General features: G+C 40.1%; 1 protein-coding gene across 11 annotated transcripts in view; it reads left to right on the top strand.

The window, feature by feature from the left end:
• The window catches only part of LMLN (leishmanolysin like peptidase), an 83,988-nt gene that overhangs the window by 38,029 nt on the left and 25,313 nt on the right, over window positions 1–20,646 (top strand). For 8 of the 11 annotated variants that reach the window (XM_024241192.3, XM_024241190.3, XM_054551094.2 and 5 more), the window contains exons 11-13: window positions 2,433–2,509; window positions 6,197–6,307; window positions 19,213–19,345. In XM_024241192.3, coding sequence (XP_024096960.2) covers window positions 2,433–2,509; window positions 6,197–6,307; window positions 19,213–19,345 — 321 coding nt within the window. The remainder of the gene's footprint in view (window positions 1–2,432; window positions 2,510–6,196; window positions 6,308–19,212; window positions 19,346–20,646) is intronic. The other 3 variants (XM_063722415.1, XM_063722418.1, XM_063722416.1) reach the window with 1 other exon arrangement.

Below are 20,646 nucleotides of genomic sequence, written 5' to 3' on the forward strand. Positions count from 1 at the left end.
AGTATTTCTTTTATTAAAATTTTTATATTTTTTAGAGACAGGGCCTCGCTGTGTCATCCAGGCTGGAGTGCTGCAGCTATTCACATGCGTGATCATAGCACACTAGAGCCTCGAACTCTTTTGGGCTCAAGCAGTCCTCCTGCCTCAGTCTCCCAAGTAGCTGGGACCACAGGCGAACACCACTGCACCCAGCCTACTCTAGCCTGTGTGTTCATTCGTTTGTTCGTTCTTTTGTTTTGTTTTCTTTTCTTTTCTTTCTTTTTTTCTTTCTTTCTTTCTCTCTTTCTTTCTTTCCTTTTCTTTTTCCTTTCTTTTCATTCTTTCTGTCTCACTGCACTTGGTCAGGCTAGAGTACAGTGGCATGATTTCAGTTCACTGCAGCCTCAACCTCCTGGGCTCAAATGCTTCTCCCACCTCAGCCTACTGAGTAGCTAGGAATACAGGCAGGTGCCACCACACCCAGCTAATTTGCTTTTTGTTCTTTCAGTAGAGATGGGTTTCACCATGTTGCCCAGGCTGACCTCAAACTCATGGACTCAAGCAATTCACCCGCCTCAGCCTCCCAAAGTGTGGGGTTACGGGCATGCACCACCGCGCCTGGCTACTCTAGCATTTCTTTACCTTCAACATCAGCAGTAATAATAACCCACGGTAGCTGGATGAGGCATTGTAAATCTGAGTATTGAGGACAGGGGTAAAATGTACGTAGACTTGTGAGAACCATACAGTAAACATTTGCACGCAGAGCTGCTGGCTACACCGAGCAGCACATTATACACAGTACAGCATTTTTGTATTGCTGTGTTTGGCTGTCTTGGTATACTTGGTGTTTAGGCCTCATCACAAAATAGTCACATGCAGGGAAAAATCAATGAACCAACGTGATTCCTTGTTATACTGATGCCATTCCCTTATTTACGAATTTCACATGAGTTCATTCACATCGCAGAAACACATGCTTTCACAGAATACTGTATACTTGATCTACTCATTTTTTCTATATGAATGTAGCATAACAGTTCTGTGTTAATGAACACAGTTCATGGTTTAAATTTTGTATTTTAGAAAACGTAATGAGCAACTTATTTATATCTGTGATACCCAGGATGGGGTTTCAGTGGGTGTTTTTAGATTCAGCTAAGCAGTCAAACTCACAGGACCTAATCAAGCCATGCTGAGAGAAGATTCCCTTCAAGAAGGATATTAGAAGGAACACACAGCGCGCCAGTGCAGTAGAGCCAGGCATTCCTCCTGGGCTCCACATAGCAGTGGAAGGGCTGTCATCTGTGCCTCTCTCCCTCCCCATGCAGCTCAAGTACCAGAGCACAAGACCACAATAGACAGATGGGAGGGCCAGCCTGGCCTAGAAAGATCATGTCCCAAATAGGAACCAGTATCTTTTTATTTTTAGAGATCTGCTTAAATAGATAGTTGCAGCTTATATACATCATGCCTAAAGTTAATACAATTCTGGAAAGAATGAAATTGGTGCTTGTGATTACTGTTCTTGTCTAGATGACCACAAAGTAACAATGATGGAAACTTATGGAAGGCACGTACATTTATTCCTCCCATGGGAAGTGTGGATTTTTTTTCCTTAAGAAATTTTCTTAAGTCACTCCCTTTAGAAAGCTGTAGATTGGCCCGAAATGAAAATGTTTGTGCTTTCAGCAGAAGTACTGAGAGTAGTAATTTCATTAACTTCTCTGAAATCAACTTTGTGCCCTTGAAATATTTTTTTTTTAAAGCATGGTATCACAGTACTTGAGATGGCCATCTGGTGTTCAATGGAAAGATTTAAAGAACACTCAGAACTGTCCAAAGATGAAATAAGCTCTGTAAGAGGCAGTGAAGTCCTCATCATTAGGTGACCTCCTGACAGGAATTGTATGATATGAATTAAAATATTGGGTAGATGGTAGAGCATGATGATATTTTAGACTTTTCAAGGAAGTCCTTTTACCCCATGATTCTGTCCCACTTGTTTTGCATGTTAGCACATGTTTCTGTGATCACAGAGTTGAAGGTGATGAAAACATTTTCAGTGTAATTCAGACAGCTGTTCTCGCTGACCCCAAATTATCTGTGCATTTGCCTCAATCACCCACTTTGCTTTACCTGGAGAGTATATTTCTGTAGTATTTCTGTTTCCATATAGATTTATCTTCATTAATCACAGAGTTCTAAATGCCAGCTGCCTGCCATTCCAAGGGAATCGAACACAATGGAAGCACTTAGGGCAGAAAATAGATTTCACTTCAAGGTTCAGTCTAGTCATCTTAAAGGTTTATGTATTTCACCACTTTTAAGCGAATGTCTTGTCAGCCTCTCACAGTTGAAACATTTTAAATATATATATATCAGAGGAATTACAGAAAGTATTAGGAGTTGCAGAGAATCTAGTCTAATTAAACTCTGTTGGTGATTTTCAGAATGAAGCGATGACTGGTTCTCACACTCAGAATCGAGTACTCTCGCGAATCACTCTGGCATTAATGGAGGACACCGGGTAAGACAGCTGTGACAAGAGGATATGAATTGTTTATTAAAATGAAATTAATACTGAGCTTATAGCTTAAGAAAATGCTGACATTTTATGCTGAAGCAAAATATACTTATTAATTATTTTGAATTAATTATTTTGAATCTTGTACAGTTAGCTGTCCGTTATTCATACCAACTCCATTCATTCATTCATTCAATAAATACTTTTGTTGTTTGTTTTAAAATAGGGTCTCACTCCTGTTGCGCAGGCTGGAGTGCAGTGGCAATCTTGACTCACTAATCCTGGACTTCCCGGGCTCAAGCGATCCTCCCACCTCAGCTTCCTGAGTAGCTGGGACTACAGGCACGTGCCACCACGCCTGGCTAATTTTTTGTATTTTTAATAGAGACGGGGTTTTGTCATGTTGCCCAGGTTGTTCACAAACTTCTGGGCTCAAAGATCCACTCACCTTGGCCTCCCAAAGTGCTGAGATTAACAGGCCTGAGCCACCTCACCTGGTCTCAATAAATGTTTGAGGCCCCGAGACAGTAATAATTAGGACATATCCCTGATATGATTTATTTTCGAATAAGCAGGGGCTGAGCCAATATGAAGGAAAGATTAAACAATTTTTAAATTATAAAGGAAAGACTAAACAATTTTTAAATTATGAAGGAAAGACTAAACAATTTTTAAATTATGAAGGAAAGACTAAACAATTTTTAAATGACTGGCTTTTTATAAAACAGTGGAACTTTCAGGTAAAGCCGTGAAATACTGTTTTGTTTATTTTTTTAAGTAGAGACAAGGTCTCACTCTATTGCCCAGGCTGGTCCCAAACTCCTGGGCTCAAGCAAGCCTCCTGCCTTGGCCTCCCAAAGTGCTGGGATTACAGGCATGAGCCACCACGCCTGGCAGAAATACTGCTTTTAAATGAAATCTTTTATACAACCCCTACATATAAAAAAAATTAAAGCTGCTTTAGTAGAAGCATTGTTACCTCTTACTCTTTCTAAGACAGTCTGAGAGAAAATTAGAAAATTGAATCAAATTTGAAAATTAATGGTAGAGGTGCTATTAAAACCATGAAAACTGTTGACACTACCTTCACTGTTGAGAGGTCAAAGAGGTAAAAGGATTTAAACATATAGAGGTTATTCTTTTTTTTTGAGACAGAGTCTTGCTCTGTCACCCAGGCTGGAGTGCAGTGATGTGATCTTGGCTCACTGCAACCTCCACCTCTCAGGGTCAAGTGACTCTCCTGCCTCAGCCTCCTGAATAGCTGGGACTACAGGCATGCATCACCACACCCGGCTAATTTTTGTATTTTTAGTATAGATGGGGTTTCGCCATGTTGGCCAGGGTGGTCTGGAACTCCTGACCTCAGGTGATCTGCCCACCTCGGCCTCCCAAAGTGCTGGGATTACAGGCGTGATCCACCGTGCCCAGCATATCTCATCGAGTTTTATGAGACTTAAATGAGTAAATATCTGTAAAGCTCTTAGTACGGCGCTTGGCACATTGTGGGTGCCAACTAAGTATGAGCATCATATAAAAACCTGAGCTAAGGCCTCGTGAAACAATACTTACCCTGACCACCTACAGTGCAGTCCTTTATTGTATTGAGTTTTTAAAGAGAGAGAAAGAAATGTTAATCAAGATCCGCTACATTGGTTTCACAACTCACTAATACTCAGAAACCCTCTGTTTCTAATGTCCCCTCTACTCCCTCACTAGTGCTCATCCTTCTGAGTTGAGCTAAAGTTGCTTCCTCAGAAAAACCTTTCTGAATTCTCCAGACTAACGTAGGTTTTTCTGTTACTGTGTTCCTGTTAGCATCATATACTTTGCCTTTGGAATATTCATCACACTTCAAATGTTTTGTTTTAATATCTGTCTTCCCTACTAGATTATGATCTTCATGAGAGCAGGTTCTGTTTATTTATTCACTACTGTAGCCTTCATTTAACAAAGTGCCTACCATGTGACAAATGCTTAATAACTGTTGACTGCTAATACAGAAAGAGCTGCAAAGAAACAGTTATCAGGAAGGTCTCATGATGTGTACCTGGAGTGCCCACCTGGCGATGGAATAACGGCGCCGATACGATAGTCTGCGCTCATCTACATGTACCTTCACAAAGGAGTCTACTTACTCCACATTTTATTCATGGGGCTGAGGGCTTCTGAACCTGAGCACTGCTAAAATAATTGCTGTTGCACAACATTAGGGGCAGCTGTCACTATCTGGACAGTCTGACCTTGTTGCGATACCAAGTTAGCTAGTAATGTAACTCACATTGTAGTTGCAGAAGTTGCAGGCATTTTGGCATTGGAGCACCACGACTCCTTCAGTTTCTCTCTGAGTGAGAGTTTTATTCTTTGACAGGAGAGAAGTTTTGGAAGATGCTACATTACACATTTGTTTGATTTTGTAGTAAGGTGGTACAAGTGGAGGGGATAATTCTTATCTCCCCAACTTTTGAGCCTATTTTTTTCAATATTATTATTTTTTATTATATTTTTTATTATAGAGATGGGGTTTCGCCACATTGCCCAGGCTGATCTCAAACTCCTGAGCTAAAGTGATCCACCCACCTTGGCCTCACTAAGTACTGAGATTTCAGGCGTGAGCCACTGCACCCAGCCCTGAGCCTATGTTTTTATTTACTGTTTTGATAATGCTAAAGGAACAAAATATAATACACACAGGTAAGAGACTATTTTGTATAATTTTATAACTTTTGCAAGCTAATCTTGTCTCTAAAAATAAATAAAAACTAAAACAAATTGATTGCCTTCAATTAAATTTGTCTGGAAACTCAATCAGTGCTTTCTTTTTTCTCTTACTAGAACTTTTTTTTTTGAGACAAGGTCTCACTCTGTTTCCCAGGCTGGAGTGCAGTGGCATGATCCTGGGCTGAGGTGATCCTGCCACCTCAGCCTCTCAGGTAGCGGAGACTATAAGTACACACCACCGCACACCTGGCTAACTTTTTGTATTTTTAGTAGAGACAGGGTCTCACCATGTTGGCCAGGCTGGTCTGGAACTCCCAACCTCAAATGATCAACCGCCTCAGCCTCCCAGAGTGCTGGGGTTACAAGTGTGAGTCACCGCGCCCAGTTAGGACATTTAAAAAGTATTGGACATAGGCTGGGCACAGTGGCTCATACCTGTAATCCCAGCACTTTGGCAGGCCAAGGCGGGTGGATCACCTGAGGTCAGGAGTTTGAGACCAGTGTGGCAAACATGGTGAAACCCCGTCTCTATTAAAAATGTAAAAATTAGTCAGACATGGTGGCACATGCCTGTAGTCCCAGCTACTTGGGAGGCTGAGGAAGGAGAATCACTTGAACCCATGAGGCAGAGCTTGCAGTGAGCTGGGATCGTGCCACTGCACTCCAGCCTGGGTGACAGAGCAAGACCCTGTCTCAAAATAAAATAAAGCGAAAATTACAATAGAAATTTTATACTTATGTAAAAGTATAAAAGTATTTAATACCTCCATCATAAGCCTGGTTGTGGAATCCCTGTGTAGCAGTCCCTGTGCGGCAAGAACGTTGTGAATGATCACTTACGGTGATGGCCTCTGGCCTCCAAAATCTTTCTTAAGGTCCTAATGTGCTCATTGTTGAGATTCTCAGTTGTTATGCTAGAGTTGTTTTTAAAAGGACAGCAATAAAAATTGCTTTGTTTGAATTATTCCACAGCTGGTATAAAGCAAATTACAGCATGGCTGAGAAGTTAGACTGGGGCCGAGGAATGGGCTGTGACTTTGTCAGGAAGAGCTGTAAATTCTGGATTGATCAGCAGAGACAAAAGTAAGAATGCATTTCCTCACAGTGTCATTGATTACACAGTTCCTGTCTGATTTTATCCTTTATCCTAAGCCTGAAATGCTATTTTCAAAATGTAGTCTGAGCAGTTCAATTTTAAAATAGATAGAAAACCATCTATAGATGGTTGGTAATAATATAGTGAGAAGTAGCTGTAAGTAGTTTTTAATCATATACTAAAGGAATCCACAGTGAAGGGCCCAGAGCCATGAACATTTCTATTCAGCTTATTAGGACTCATAAATATATATATTTTACAAACCTTTTGTTTCCTCTGTCATTTGTGTTGTTTTCTTCAGAGAATGCACCCATAAATATAGATGCAAATATTGATTTAGTATCAAAAAAAGGCACTTTTGAATAGGGGTTTCCAAATCCAGATGCATATCATAATCACCTAGCAAGCTTTTAAAAAATACAGAGTAAATTTGACATCTATCTATATATCATCTATACAGATATATATCATACAGAGTAAGTTTGACATCTATATATCATCTATACAGATATATATCATACAGAGTAAGTTTGACATCTATCTATATATCATCTATACAGATATATATCATACATAGTAAGTTTGCCATCTATCTATATATCATCTATACAGATATATATCATACAGAGTAAGTTTGACATCTATCTATATATCATCTATACAGATATATACCATACAGAGTAAGTTTGACATCTATCTATATATCATCTATACAGATATATATCATACAGAGTAAGTTTGACATCTATCTATATATCATCTATACAGATATATATCATACCTGTATATATACAGTTGTTCTTTAACCATGGAGGATTGCTTCTGGGACCCCCCTAGATAACAAAATCCATAGATGCTTATGTAAAAGTTTCTTATATAAAATGGAATAGTATTTGCATATAACCTATGTATATCCTCCTGTATACTTTAAATTACCTCTAGGTTATTTATAATACATAATACAATATAAATGCTATGGAAATAGTTGTTATACTATATTGTTTAGGGAAAAATGACAAAGAAGAAAAGTGCCCATGTTCAGTACAGATGCAACCATCCTTTTTTCCCTGAATTTTTCTTTTCTTTTTTTTTTTTTTTTTTTGAGACAGAGTCTCACTCTGCTGCCCAGGCTGGAGTGCAGTGGCGCAGTCTCAGCTCAGTGCAACCTCTACCTACTAGGTTCAAGCGATTCTCGTGCCTCAGCCTCCTGAATAGCTGTGATTATAAGCATGCGCCACCACTCCCGGCTAATTTTGTAATTTTAGTAGAGATGGGATTTTTCCATGTTGGCCAGGCTGGCTCACGCCTATAATCCCAGCACTTTGGGAGGCCGAGGTGGGTGGGTCACTTGAGGTCAGGAGTTCAAGACCAGCCTGGCCAACATGGTGAAACCCCATCTCTACTAAAAATATAAAAATTAGCCAGGCGTGGTGGTGGGCGCCTGTAACCCTAGCTACTCAGAAGGCTGAGGCAAGGAAACAGCTTGAATCCAGGAGGCAGGGGTTGCAGTGAGCCAAGATCGCGCCACTGTACTCCACCCTGGGTGACAGAGTGAGGCTCTGTCTCAAAAAAGACAAAGCAACAACAACAACAAAAATGTTACATGAATGAATTCATATTGTATGTGAACTTTTGAGCATGGCTTTTTTTACTCAGCATAATTCTCTGGAAATTCATCCAGGTTGTTGTATATATCAATAATTTCACTTTTTATGGCTGATTAATATTCCGCAGTATGATACACCACAGTTTGTTTAAACATTCACACTTTGAAGGACATCTGGATTGTTTCCAGTTTTGGACTATTATGAATGAAGTTGCTATGAACATTTATGTACAGGTTTGTGTGTGAACATATATCTTTATTTCTCCAGAAAAAGTGCCAGGAATGCAGTTACTGGCTCATTAAGTAATTACAGGTTTAGTTTTGTAAGAAACTGCCAAACTTTTTAATTCCTAACAGTGACGTGTAAGTGATACAGTTTCTCCACATCTTTGCCAGCATTTGGCGTTGTCACAATTTTTTGTTTAATCGATTCTGATAGGAGCGTAGTGATATTTTATTTTGGTTTTAATTTGTGTTTCCCTAAAGGCTAATGATGTTGAACCTCTTTTCATGTGCTTACTCGCTGATAATATATCCTCTTTGGCAAATTGTCTCTTCATCTTTTTTTTTTTTTTTGAGACGGAGTTTCACTCTGTCACCCAGGCTGGAGTGCAGTGGTGCAATCTTGCCTCACTGTAACATCTGCCTCCCAGCTTCAAGCAATTCTTTTGCCTCAGCCTCCGGAGTAGCTGGGACTACAGGCACGTACCACTATGTCTGGCTAATTTTTGAATTTTTAGTAGAGATGGGGTTTTACCATGTTGGCCAGGCTGGTCTCGAACTCCTGACCTCGTGATCCACCCGCCTCAGCCTCCCAAAGTGCTGGGATTATAGGCGTGAGCCACTGCGTCCACCCTCTTCATCTCTTAAGCCAATTTTCTAATTGGATTGTTTTTTACTGTTGAGTTTTGAGAGTTCTTCATGTATTCTGGGTAGTAGTCCTTTGTCAGATATGTGGTTTGCAGATATTTTCTCCCAGTTCATAGCTTGTCTTTTTGTCCTTTTAACAGGGGCTTTTGTAGGGCAAATGTTTTTAGTTTTGATGGAGTCCAGAATATCAGTTTGTCCTCTTATTGTGTGTTTGATGTCAAGTCTAAGAAGTGTTTGCCAAGCTCTAGATCTTGAAAGTTTTCTTATGTTTTTTTCAAAAGTTTTGTACTTTTACACTTTACATTTAAGTCTATGATTCATTTGAGTTAAGTTTTGTGTAAGGTGGGAGACTTAGATCAAGGTTTGTTTCTTTGTGTATGGATAGGCAATTGCTTTTCAACCATTTGTTGAAAAGGCTATCTTTCCTTCGTGGAATTGCTTTTGTGCCTTTGGCAGAAACAATCAGTTGGGTGTATTTGTGGTGACCTGTTTCTGTTTCTGTGTTTTCCGTTCTGTTCCAGTGATCCATGTGTCTCTGCCTCCACCAATAACACACAGTCCTTAATTACTGTAATTATTTAATAAGTCTTGAAATTGGGTAGACTGATTCTTTCCACTTTATTTTAAAATTGTTCTGGCTGTTTTGGTTCCTTTGCATTTCCATCTACATTTTACAATTATCTTGTCTGTATCTGCCAAAAGATTTGCAGGGATTTTGCTAGGAGCTGCATTAACCCTGTGTGTCAGTTTGAGAAGAATTGACATTTTTACTGTGTTGAGTTTTCCAATCCATAAACATGGGAGAAAACATTCAGTCTTTCATTATTAAATATAATGTTAGCTGCAGATTTTTTATACATGTTCTTTATCAAGTTGAGAAAGTAGCTGTCTATTCCTGTGTTTCTGAGAGCTTTAATCATGAATGGATATTGCCTTCTGTCAAATGCTCTTTCTACTTTAGTTGCTATGCATAATCAAGTGATTTTTTTCACCTGTTAATATGGTGGATTTCATTGGTTGATTTTCAAATATTAAATCACCCTTGCATTCCTGGAGTAAACCCCACTTGGTCATGGCTTATAATTATTTCTGTATGTTGCTAAATTCTATGTACTATTATTTTGTTGTGGATTTTTGTTTCTATATTTGTGATGAATATAGATCTGGAGTTTTCTCTTTTTTCCCCAATTATTTTACCTTTAATTAATCAGTATGGCTCTCAGAACAATTATATTTTGTCAGTTAAACTTGATCTTTTTCAAATCTGACACATTTTGAAAAACAGGTATATCCTTCCAGTAAGAGAGATTTAAAAAATAATAGTAAGAAGAAAATTCATGAAATACATAATAATTATTACTAAATGAGCAAATAATGGGCTCCCCTGTCATACTTAATATTGGCTTGATTTAAATTATTATTTCTGGCCAGACATGGTGGCTTACACTTGTAATCCTAGCACTTTGGGAGGCTGAGGCAGGCTGATTGCTTGAGCCCAGGAGTTCAAGACTAGCCTGGACAACATGGCAAAAGCCCATCTCTACAACAGAATACAAAAATGAGGTGGGCTTGGTGGCACATGCCTGTAGTCCCAGCTACTCAGAAGGCTGAAGCAGGAGGATCACTTGAGCCCGGAAACTCAAGGCTGCAGTGAGCTATGACTGCACCACTGCACTCCATCCTGGGCAGCAGAGTGAGACCCCATCTCTACATAAATAAATAAATGATTTATATAATACTCTGAAGAATAAATCCCAGTATATGATGAGGTGTTTATCATGCCTTATTTTTATTTTGATTCAGTTCAAAATATTTTTCTCTTTCTTTTAATTCAAAACTCTTGTGTCACTTCAAGTTCAAAATATTTTTAACTTTCTCTTGAGACTTCTTCTTTGACCACTGTATTATTTAAAAGTGCTTTGTTTAATTTCCAGCTATTTTGAGATGTTCCAGCTATCTTTCTGTTACTGATTCCTAGTTCAATTCCATTGTTGTAAGAGAGCAGAACATGGTATGATTTCTCTTTTACATTTGTTAAGGTGTGTTTCATGGCCCAGAATGTGGTCTGTCTTGGTGAGTGCACCGTGTAAGCTTCAAAAAAATATGTTGTCTGCTGTTTTTGGTTGAAGTAGTCTGTAGAGTCAGCTATATCCAGTTTGTTAATGGTGCTGTTGAACTCAACTATGTCCTTACTGATTTTCTGCCTGCTGCATCTGTCCATTTCTGAGAAATGGATATTCAAATCTGCAGTGATAATAATGGATTCATCTATTTCATCTTGCAGTTCTATCCATTTTGACTTACATATTTTGACACTTTATAGTTAGGTGCACACATGTTTAGGATTGTTATTTTTCATAGAGTACTGATTCCTTTATCATTTTGTAATTCCTCTCTTTAACTCTGATCATTTTCTTTGAAAAGAAAAAAGTTCTTTTTTGTACCATCTTTGTCTAGTTTTTGTATCAGAGTAATACTAGCTTTATAAAATGAACTAGGAAGTTTTTCCTCGTCTTCTATTTTTCTGGAAGAGATTGTATAAAATTGGTGTTAATTCTTCTCTAAGTGTTTGGTAGCATTCTCCAGTGAAACATCTGGGCCTGGAGATGTCTCTTTTGGAAGTCTTAAAATTGTGAATTATTGTGAATTAAACTTCTTTAATAGTTACAGGGCTATTCTTATCATCTGTTTCATAGTGCATGAATTGTGGTAACATGTTTTTTGAGGAATTGGTCCATTTTGTCTAAGTTATCAAGTTTATATGTATAGGGTTTTTTGTAGTATTCCATTATTATTCTTTTGACATCTGTAGGGTCTGTTTTAATTTGTAATTTTTGTTGGTACATACTAGGTGTATATATTTATGGGGTAAATGAGGCATACACTGTGAAATAATCTCATCATGGAGGATGGGATATCCATCCTATGGGGTCTGTTGTGATATCTCTTTTCAGTCCTGATATTGGTAATTTTGCATGTTCTCTTTATCTTTTTCTAGAGGTTTGCCAATTTTACTGATCTTAAAGAACCAGCTTTTTGTATTGTTGATGTCTTCTATTGTTTTTTGTTTTCAAATTCATTGATTTCTGCTCCCTGCTATATCCTTCCCACTGCTTGTTTTTGGCTTATTTATTTAATTATTATTATGATGATTATTTTTTGAGATGGAGTCTCACTCTGTCGCCCAGGCTGGAGTGCAGTGGCACAGTCTTGGCTCACTGCAGCCTCCGCCTCCCGGGTTCAAAAAATTCTCCTGCCTCAGCCTCCCAAGTAGCTGGGACTACAGGTGCACACCACCACACCCTGCTAATTTTGTATTTTTTAGTAGGGATTTCACCATGTTGGCCAGGCTGGTCTTGAACTCCTGACCTCAAGTGATCTGCATGCCTTGGCCTCCCAAAGTGCTGGGATGACAGGTGTGAGTCACCACGCCTAGCTTTTTTCGTTTTGTTTTATTTTTAAAGACAAGGTCTGTTGCCCAGGCTTGAGTACAATGGGTGCGATCATGAGGCTCACTGCAGACTTGACCTCCTGGGCTCAAGCGAACCTTTCTCCTCAGCCTTTCGAGTAGCTGGGACTACAGGCACACACCACCACACCCAGCTAAATTTTTGTATTTTTGTAGAGACATGGTTTCACTGTATTGCTCAGGCTAGTCTTGAACTCCTGGGCTCTAGCAATCGGCCCACCTCGGCCTCCCAAAGTGCTGGGATTATAGTCGTGAGCCACTGTACCTGGCCTATTTTTCTCTTCTTAATCTTGATTTTTGAGATTATTGATTTGAGATATTTCCTGTTTCTAACGTAGCTATTTGTTGCTATAAATTTTCCTCTCAGCATTTCTTTAGCTTTGTCTCACAAATTTCAATATGTTGTATTTTTATTTTCATTCAGTTCAATGTATTTTTAAAAATTTTTCTTTGAGATTCTTCTTTGACCCATGGATTATTCAGAAGTGTGTTGTTTAGTATATAAATATTTGGAAATTTTTCTGTTATTTTTTGTTGTTGAATTGTATTTGGAGAATATATGCTGTATGATTTGAGTTCTTTTAAATTTGTTCATGTTTGTTTTATGGCCCAAGATATGGTCTTATCTTGATATATGTTTTTTATTTTTTTTATTATTATACTTTAAGTTTTAGGGTACATGTGCACAACATGCAGGTTTGTTACATATGTATACATATGCCATGCTGGTGTGCTGCACCCATTAACTCGTCATTTAGCATTAGGTATATCTCCCAATGCTATCCCTCCCCCGTCCCCCGACCCCACAACAGTCCCCAGAGTGTGATGTTCCCCTTCCTGTGTCCATGTGTTCTCATTGTTCAATTCCCACCTATGAGTGAGAACATGCGGTGTTTGGTTTTTTGTCCTTGCGACAGTTTGCTGAGAATGATGGTTTCCAGCTTCATCCGTGTCCCTATAAAGGACATGAACTCATCATTTTTTATGGCTGCATAGTATTCCATGGTGTATATGTGCCACATTTTCTTAATCCAGTCTATCATTGGTGGACATTTGGGTTGGTTCCAAGTCTTTGCTATTGTGAATAATGCGGCAATAAACATACGTGTGCATATGTCTTTATAGCAGCATGATTTATAATCCTTTGGGTATATACCCAGTAATGGGATGGCTGGGTCAAATGGTATTTCTAGTTCTAGATCCCTGAGGAATCGTCACACTGACTTCCACAATGGTTGAACTAGTTTACAGTCCCACCAACAGTGTAAAAGTGTTCCTATTTCTCCACATCCTCTCCAGCACCTGTTGTTTCCTGACTTTTTAATGATTGCCATTCTAACTGGTGTGAGACGGTACACCAAAAGCAATGGCAACAAAAGCCAAAATTGACAAATGGGATCTAATTAAACTAAAGAGCTTCTGCACAGAAAAAGAAACTACCATCAGAGTGAACAGGCAACCTACAGAATGGGAGAAAATTTTTGCAATCTACTCATCTGACAAAGGGCTAATATCTAGAATCTACAATGAACTCCAACAAATTTACAAGAAAAAAACAAACAACCCCATCAAAAAGTGTTTTTTTATTTTTTAAATTTTTTTGAGATGGAGTTTCACTCTGCCACCCAGGCTGGAGTGCAGTGGTGCAGTCTCGGCTTACTGCAGCCTCTGGTGCTGAGTTCAAGCTCTTCTCCTGCCTCAGCCTTCCAACTAGCTGGGACTACAGGCGCCCACCACCATGCCCGGCTAATTTTTTTATTTTTAGTAGAGACGGGGTTTCATTCTGTTGACCAGGCTGGTCTTGAACTCCTGACCTCAGCTGATCTGCCTGCCTTGGCTTCCCAAAGTGTTGGGATTACAGGCGTGAGCCACCGTGCCCAGCCAATCTTGATATACATTTCATGGGCACTTGAAAAGAATGTACATTCTGACGTTGGGTGGAGTGTTGCATAAATGTCAATTACATCCTGTTGGTTGATGATGTTAAGTCCTTCTATATCCTTGCTGATTTCCTGCCTAGTTGGTCTATCAGTTGTTGAGAGAATTCACCACTGTATCAGTCTTTGAGTCCTGAAGTCCCTAACTAGTCTGACTTCTCTCTACCCTTCAGAGTCCCCTAACTAGTCTGACTTCTCTGTACCCTTCAGAGCCCCCTAACTAGTCTGACTTCTCTCCACCCTTCAGAGCCCCGTAACTAGTCTGATTTCTCTCTACCCTTCAGAGTCCCCTAACTAGTCTGACTTCTCTCCACCCTTCATAGTCCCCTAACTAGTCTGACTTCTTTCCACCCTTCACAGTCCCCTAACTAGTCTGACTTCTCTCCACTCATCAGAGTCCCCTAACTAGTCTGACTTCTCTGTACCCGTCAGAATCCCCTAACTAGTCTGACTTCTCTCCACCCTTCAGAGTCCCCTAACTAGTCTGACTTCTCTCCACCCGTCAGAGTCCCCTAACTAGTCTGACTTCTCTCCACCCTTCAGAGTCCCCTAACTAGTCTGACTTCTCTCCACCCGTCAGAGTCCCCTAACTAGTCTGACTTCTCTCCACCCTTCAGAGTCCCCTAACTAGTCTGACTTCTCTCCACCCTTCAGAGTCCCCTAACTAGTCTGACTTCTCTGTACCCGTCAGAATCCCCTAACTAGTCTGACTTCTCTCCACTCGTCAGAGTCCCCTAACTAGTCTGACTTCTCTCCACCCGTCAGAGTCCCCTAATTAGTCTGACTTCTCTCCACCCATCAGAGTCCCCTAATTAGTCTGACTTCTCCCCACCCATCAGAATCCCCTAACTAGTCTGACTTCTCTCCACCCTTCAGAGTCCCCTAACTAGTCTGACTTTTCTCCACCCATCAGAGTCCCCTAACTAGTCTGACTTCTCTGTACCCGTCAGAATCCCCTAACTAGTCTGACTTCTCTCCACCCTTCAGAGTCGCCTAACTAGTCTGACTTCTCTGTACCCTTCAGAGTCCCCTAACTAGTCTGACTTCTCTCCACCCGTCAGAGTCCCCCCTAACTAGTCTGACTTCTCTCCACCCGTCAGAGTCCTCTAACTAGTCTGACTTCTCTCCACCCTTCAGAGTCCCCTAACTAGTCTGACTTCTCTCCACCCTTCAGAGTCCCCTAACTAGTCTGACTTCTCTCCACCCTTCAGAGTCCCCTAACTAGTCTGACTTCTCTGTACCCATCAGAGTCCCCTAACTAGTCTGACTTCTCTGTACCCGTCAGAATCCCCTAACTAGTCTGACCTCTCCACCCTTCAGAGTCCCCTAACTAGTCTGACTTCTCTCCACCCTTCAGAGTCCCCTAACTAGTCTGAATTCTCTCTACCAACTAGTCTGACTTCTCTTCACCCTTCAGAGTCTTCTTTTGTTTCTTTGATTTACAGTGTCTGGGTTTTTAGTTGTACTTAGAAGGAGGAATAGAGAAAAGCTTATCTAGTCCATCTTCCAGGAATTAGAAGTGGTACTTATATTTCTACTTTTATATTAAAAAAAATTCCCCTGGTGGGCCGGGTGTGGTGTGGTGGCTTATACCTGTAATCCCAGCACTTTGGGAAGAGGGAAGATGGTTTGAGCCCAGGAGTTTGAGACCAGACTGGGCAACATGACCCCATCTCTACAAAGTAAAAAAATTAGGCTGGCATGGTGGCATGGCCGTGTAGTCCCAGCTACTTGGGGGCTGTGGTGAGAGGACCCCTTGAGCCCAGGAGGTCACAGCTGTGGTGAGCTGTGATCATGCCACTGCACTCCAGTGTGGGTGACAGCAAGACCCTGTTGCAAAAAAAAAAAAACAAAAAGGAAAAGAAAATGTTATTCTCATCTTTTCTTACCTAGATTAGGTCATAAAGCAATTTAAATCACTTGTAGTTTCTATGACGGAGTCTGACCTCTGAGTTGTAACCCTAATGTGAAGATAATAGGCAGTAGCTGGAAGCACCGGCAACCACTCTGGGTGTCCCCAGCTTGTTACCCCTGCACTACAGCTTGACCTGCCAGTTCTTAAATTTTGCTGCTTATGAAAATCATCTAGAGAACTTGAAAAACTCTCCATACCCCGGTTACTAATTGAATCATGACTGTGCTAAGAGCCAGGCACTAGCATTGTGTGAGTTTGTTTTAATAAATTCCCAAGTGATTTTATGTGTAATGGAGTTTGGGAACCACTGTTCCGGTGTGTCAAAGGAAGTATGTAACTCACACTGCAGCTGCAAGAGCTTAGGGAGGTTTTTGTTTGTTCACTTTTCTGTTAACAGTTGCCAACTCTGGTTATTCCCCTTTTGGTCCCAATTATAACATCACCTAAGACCAGAAACAGAAGGGACTTCTACTTCTTTATTCTTAAAAACTAAAACTGTGGGTCCCCTGAATTCTCTCCTATCCTTTGATTCATAAGCCACTGTCAGCAAGGTTTTTTTTTTTGAAGTCCAAATAGTAAATATTTTAGGTTTTGAGGGTTATTACAGTCTCTGTCACAACTACTTACCTCTACTTTTATACAGCAAGAGGCAAAACAAATGGGCGTGGCCACGTTCCTGTCATCTTCCCCATCTCTACAGAAAGTAAATGAGCATGGTGGTACATGCTCGTAGTCCCACTTGCTTGGGAGGCTGAGGTGGGAGGATTGCTTGAACCGAGACGATCAAGGCTGCAGTGAGCAATGGTTGTGCCACTGCACTCCAGCCTGGGCAACGAGACCCTGTCTCAAAAACAAAAAATCGACAAGAAAAAAAAACAGGTTGTGGTCAGGATTTGACCCAAGAGTTGAGTTTGCTGACCCCTGTCACAGTCATTCAAATGTCCCACTTGTGAGGCATTGAAGTTCAGGATCATTTACAGGATAGAAGCCATCTTCTGACACCGCAGACCCAGTCCTCCTGTATGTATGTTAGAGATTCCAGTGTGGCTGTTCTCGAGCACAGGAGCTGATGCTTAACTTCTGGGTTTCGTCATTTGTGACTCTTCTCCCAGACCCAGTCTGCCTGTATGTATGTTAGAGATTCCAATGTGGCTGTTCTCGAGCACAGGAGCTGATGCTTAACTTCTGGGTTTCGTCATTTGTGACTCTTCTCCATTGTTGGGAAACCAGGGTGAGAAGGGATTAGTTGAGTGAGCATAGGCAGAGCCATACTTCTTTGAATCACTTGAATCTACACCTACTTAAAATAAGGTTCTTTCTATGTTCGAAGCAACTAAAACTGATAAATCACCCAACTCCTCTGCCTAGCTCATTTGGTGTTAATATTGGCTCTAGAGCTATACTGTCTAATATGGTACCATTAGCCACATGTAGTTAAACTTACATTTAAATTAAAGTTAAATACCATTTAAAATTTAGCTCCTCAGGGCTGGGCATGGTGGCCCATGACTGTAATCCCAGCACTTTGGGAGGCAGAGGCGGGCAGATCACGAGGTCCGGAGATTGAGACCATCCTGGCCAACATGATGAAACCCCGTCTCTACTAAAAATACAAAAATTAGCTGGGTGTAGTGGCACACAACTGTAGTCCCAGCTACTTGGGAGGCTGAGGCAGGAGAATTGCTTGAACCCGGGAGGTGGAGCTTGCAGTGAGCCGAGATCGCACCACTGCACTCCAGCCTGGCGACAGAGCAAGACTCTGTCTCAAAATAAATAAATAAATAAGTTCCTTAGTTAACTAGTCACCTTTGAAGTGACATACATGATTAGTGGCTGCCATATTGGGCAGCACAGATATACACCTTTTCCCGCTCTCTTGACAGTGCTTCTCTGGAATTTGTAAGCCATGAATCTTAGACAGCTCTAACTTTGGAATGTTTAAAATCACTAACTTTTAACTTCTTTTTTCCTCTTTATTCATTTAGCCAAAACTCATTTTATATAATTTAAAGTAAATGTAATATGCCTTTTGGTTTTAGACAAAAAACAGAAATGACTTTCATGGTATCAAGAAAGTAACTGATTAAGAACTATTGGAATATGAACTTCCATATTGATTGGAAGCTTTATCATGGGAAGTTAAAATATTGCCTTATATGAAGATTTTATGAAAATGGTATAAACAGCAGAAATTACATTTATCGAGTAGCCTGCATGTGCCAGGCACTGAGTACTTTGCGGTTGAAGCTCAGGAAAGTTAAGTAAATTCCACAGAAATGTGGCTGGTGCTGGTGTTTGAACCCAGACCTGTGTGATGACTTTGGTTTGCTGTTGCGCTGTGCTGCTTCCAATTTGCTGAAGACTGTGGTAAGTATTTTACGTGTTTCATCTTAGGAAGGTCTAACTCCCTAAAGATGTATGCTAGTACACCATGTTCATTTAAATAAGACAAGTCATCAGTTTTCCTTAAAATAAGAAATATTTAATACAGGCTTTTTTTTTCCTTAAGAAATATGTGGAAGAAGAGGAAAATTGTCAATGATTCTATTACAATTTGGTAGACCAGTATTAATAGGATTTCTATTATTTCGGAATACTGAGATTTTATTTATAAAGTTGCTATTGTGATATTAATATAATTTTTATATTGTCAATTGTCAGTTTGATGACTGCTAAGAATTACAGGTTTGTTTGAAGGTTATTTTTGCAAGACAGTGCAACAGATTCTGATATCTTTTGATAATTTACATGCCCTTTTTTCAAATTATACTTTCAATATTACATTTAACGGAACAGAACAAGTTGGTAACAATTAGGAATATTCACACAATCTTCATTTTGCACAGGAAAATAAGATTGTCTGGTGAAGGTGGTCAGTTAAACAAACTGTCACATTATTGAGTAGAGAAAATTCCACTCTCTGTAGCTGCAGGGCAGAGGGGACATTGCCTCCATCTCTTTCCGAGAATCCCATTTGTTAATTATGAAGGTTTGTATTTTTAGGCCAGGATCTGGAATTCCATTTGTTGGCTGTATAATGGACTTGCAGTATTTTCTTTAAAGTTTGATACCATGGTACTTCTCCTTGTTTGCAGGAGACAGATGCTGAGCCCTTACTGTGACACGCTCAGAAGTAACCCACTGCAGCTAACTTGCAGACAGGACCAGAGAGCAGTTGCCGTGTGTAATTTGCAGAAGTTCCCTAAGCCTTTACCACAGGAATACCAGGTAAAACGGGGCTGGGGCACAGTTTCAGGAATCAGCTTTTCAAAAGTAGTCTCCATTTTAACTAAAAGAGTAAATTCTCTTAAGTTTCTTAATTTATAAGGCCTTGTTTGTTTTCTGTAAGTTAGAAAAAAATGGAATAATGCTTCCATTTCTTTATAACTAATGTCCTAATTGATAGCACTTAGTTAAAATCTAGCAGTGTCTTATAATAATGGCAAGAATAATTTGAATATTTGATCTGTTTTTACCTGTTTATGTTTTCTAATTGTTTCCAAAGCCTTGCTATTTAAATTCCTCTAATTTACACAGAAAAAAAAATCTTTAAAGAAAATAACTTAAGTACTCTAATCCAGTTAATTAGAAGACTTGGAAACCCTGCTTTGGAAAAGATTTGATTCGTGGGATCTGAAAGATTAAGGAAATGGTCCCACATATCTTGTCTGGATCTCTGATTTGACCTTTATGTTTCTTTTTATCTTTTATCTTTTTTTTTGAGACAGAGTCTCACTCTATCGCCCAGGCTGGAGTGCAGTGGTGAGATCTCAGCTCACTGCAGCCTCCCCTTCCCAGGTTCAAGTGATTCTTGTGCCTCAGCCTCCCGAGTAGCTGGGTTTACAGCTGCGAGCCACCATGCCTGGCTAATTTTCATATTTTTAGTAGAGTTGGGGTTTCGCCATGTTGCCCAAGCTGGTCTTGAACTCCTGGCCTTGAGTGATCCATCTGCCTCGGCCTCCCAAAGCGCTGGGATTACAGGTGTGAGTCAACATGTCTGGCTACTTTTTGTATTTCTAACAGAGACAGGGCTTCACCATGTTGGCCAGGCTGGTCTCAAACTCCTGACCTCATGTGATCTGCACGCCTCGGCCTCCCAAAGTGTTGGGATTACAGGCGTGAGCCACCATGCCTGGCCATGACCTTTAAGTTTCTTGTTGCCAAAGCCTCAACTTTACCTGCCATTTACAAAGGAACCTTTTGTCAGAAATGATGTCTCAGAAGCTAATTTAAAATAAAGCTGCTGAATTTTAAGCTTCCTACACATATTTATGAGCTCACTGAATGCTTCAGATACCATAAAATAGTAAATATATTCATAGGCATAGTGATATAACTCAATAAGTTGGTGGAAAATGTGACATCTTTAAAAATTTATCTGGTGCATCCAGGGGTGTGAAAACACATACAATTATTTTATTTTTATTTATTTATTTATTTTTGGAGATGGAGTCTTGCTGTGTCACCAGGCTGGAGTGCAGTGGTGCAATCTCGGCTCACTTCAACCTCTGCCTCCCAGGTTCAAACTA

The sequence above is a fragment of the Pongo abelii genome, chromosome 2, assembly GCF_028885655.2.
Source record: "Pongo abelii isolate AG06213 chromosome 2, NHGRI_mPonAbe1-v2.0_pri, whole genome shotgun sequence".
NCBI classification, from domain to species: domain Eukaryota; kingdom Metazoa; phylum Chordata; class Mammalia; order Primates; family Hominidae; genus Pongo; species Pongo abelii.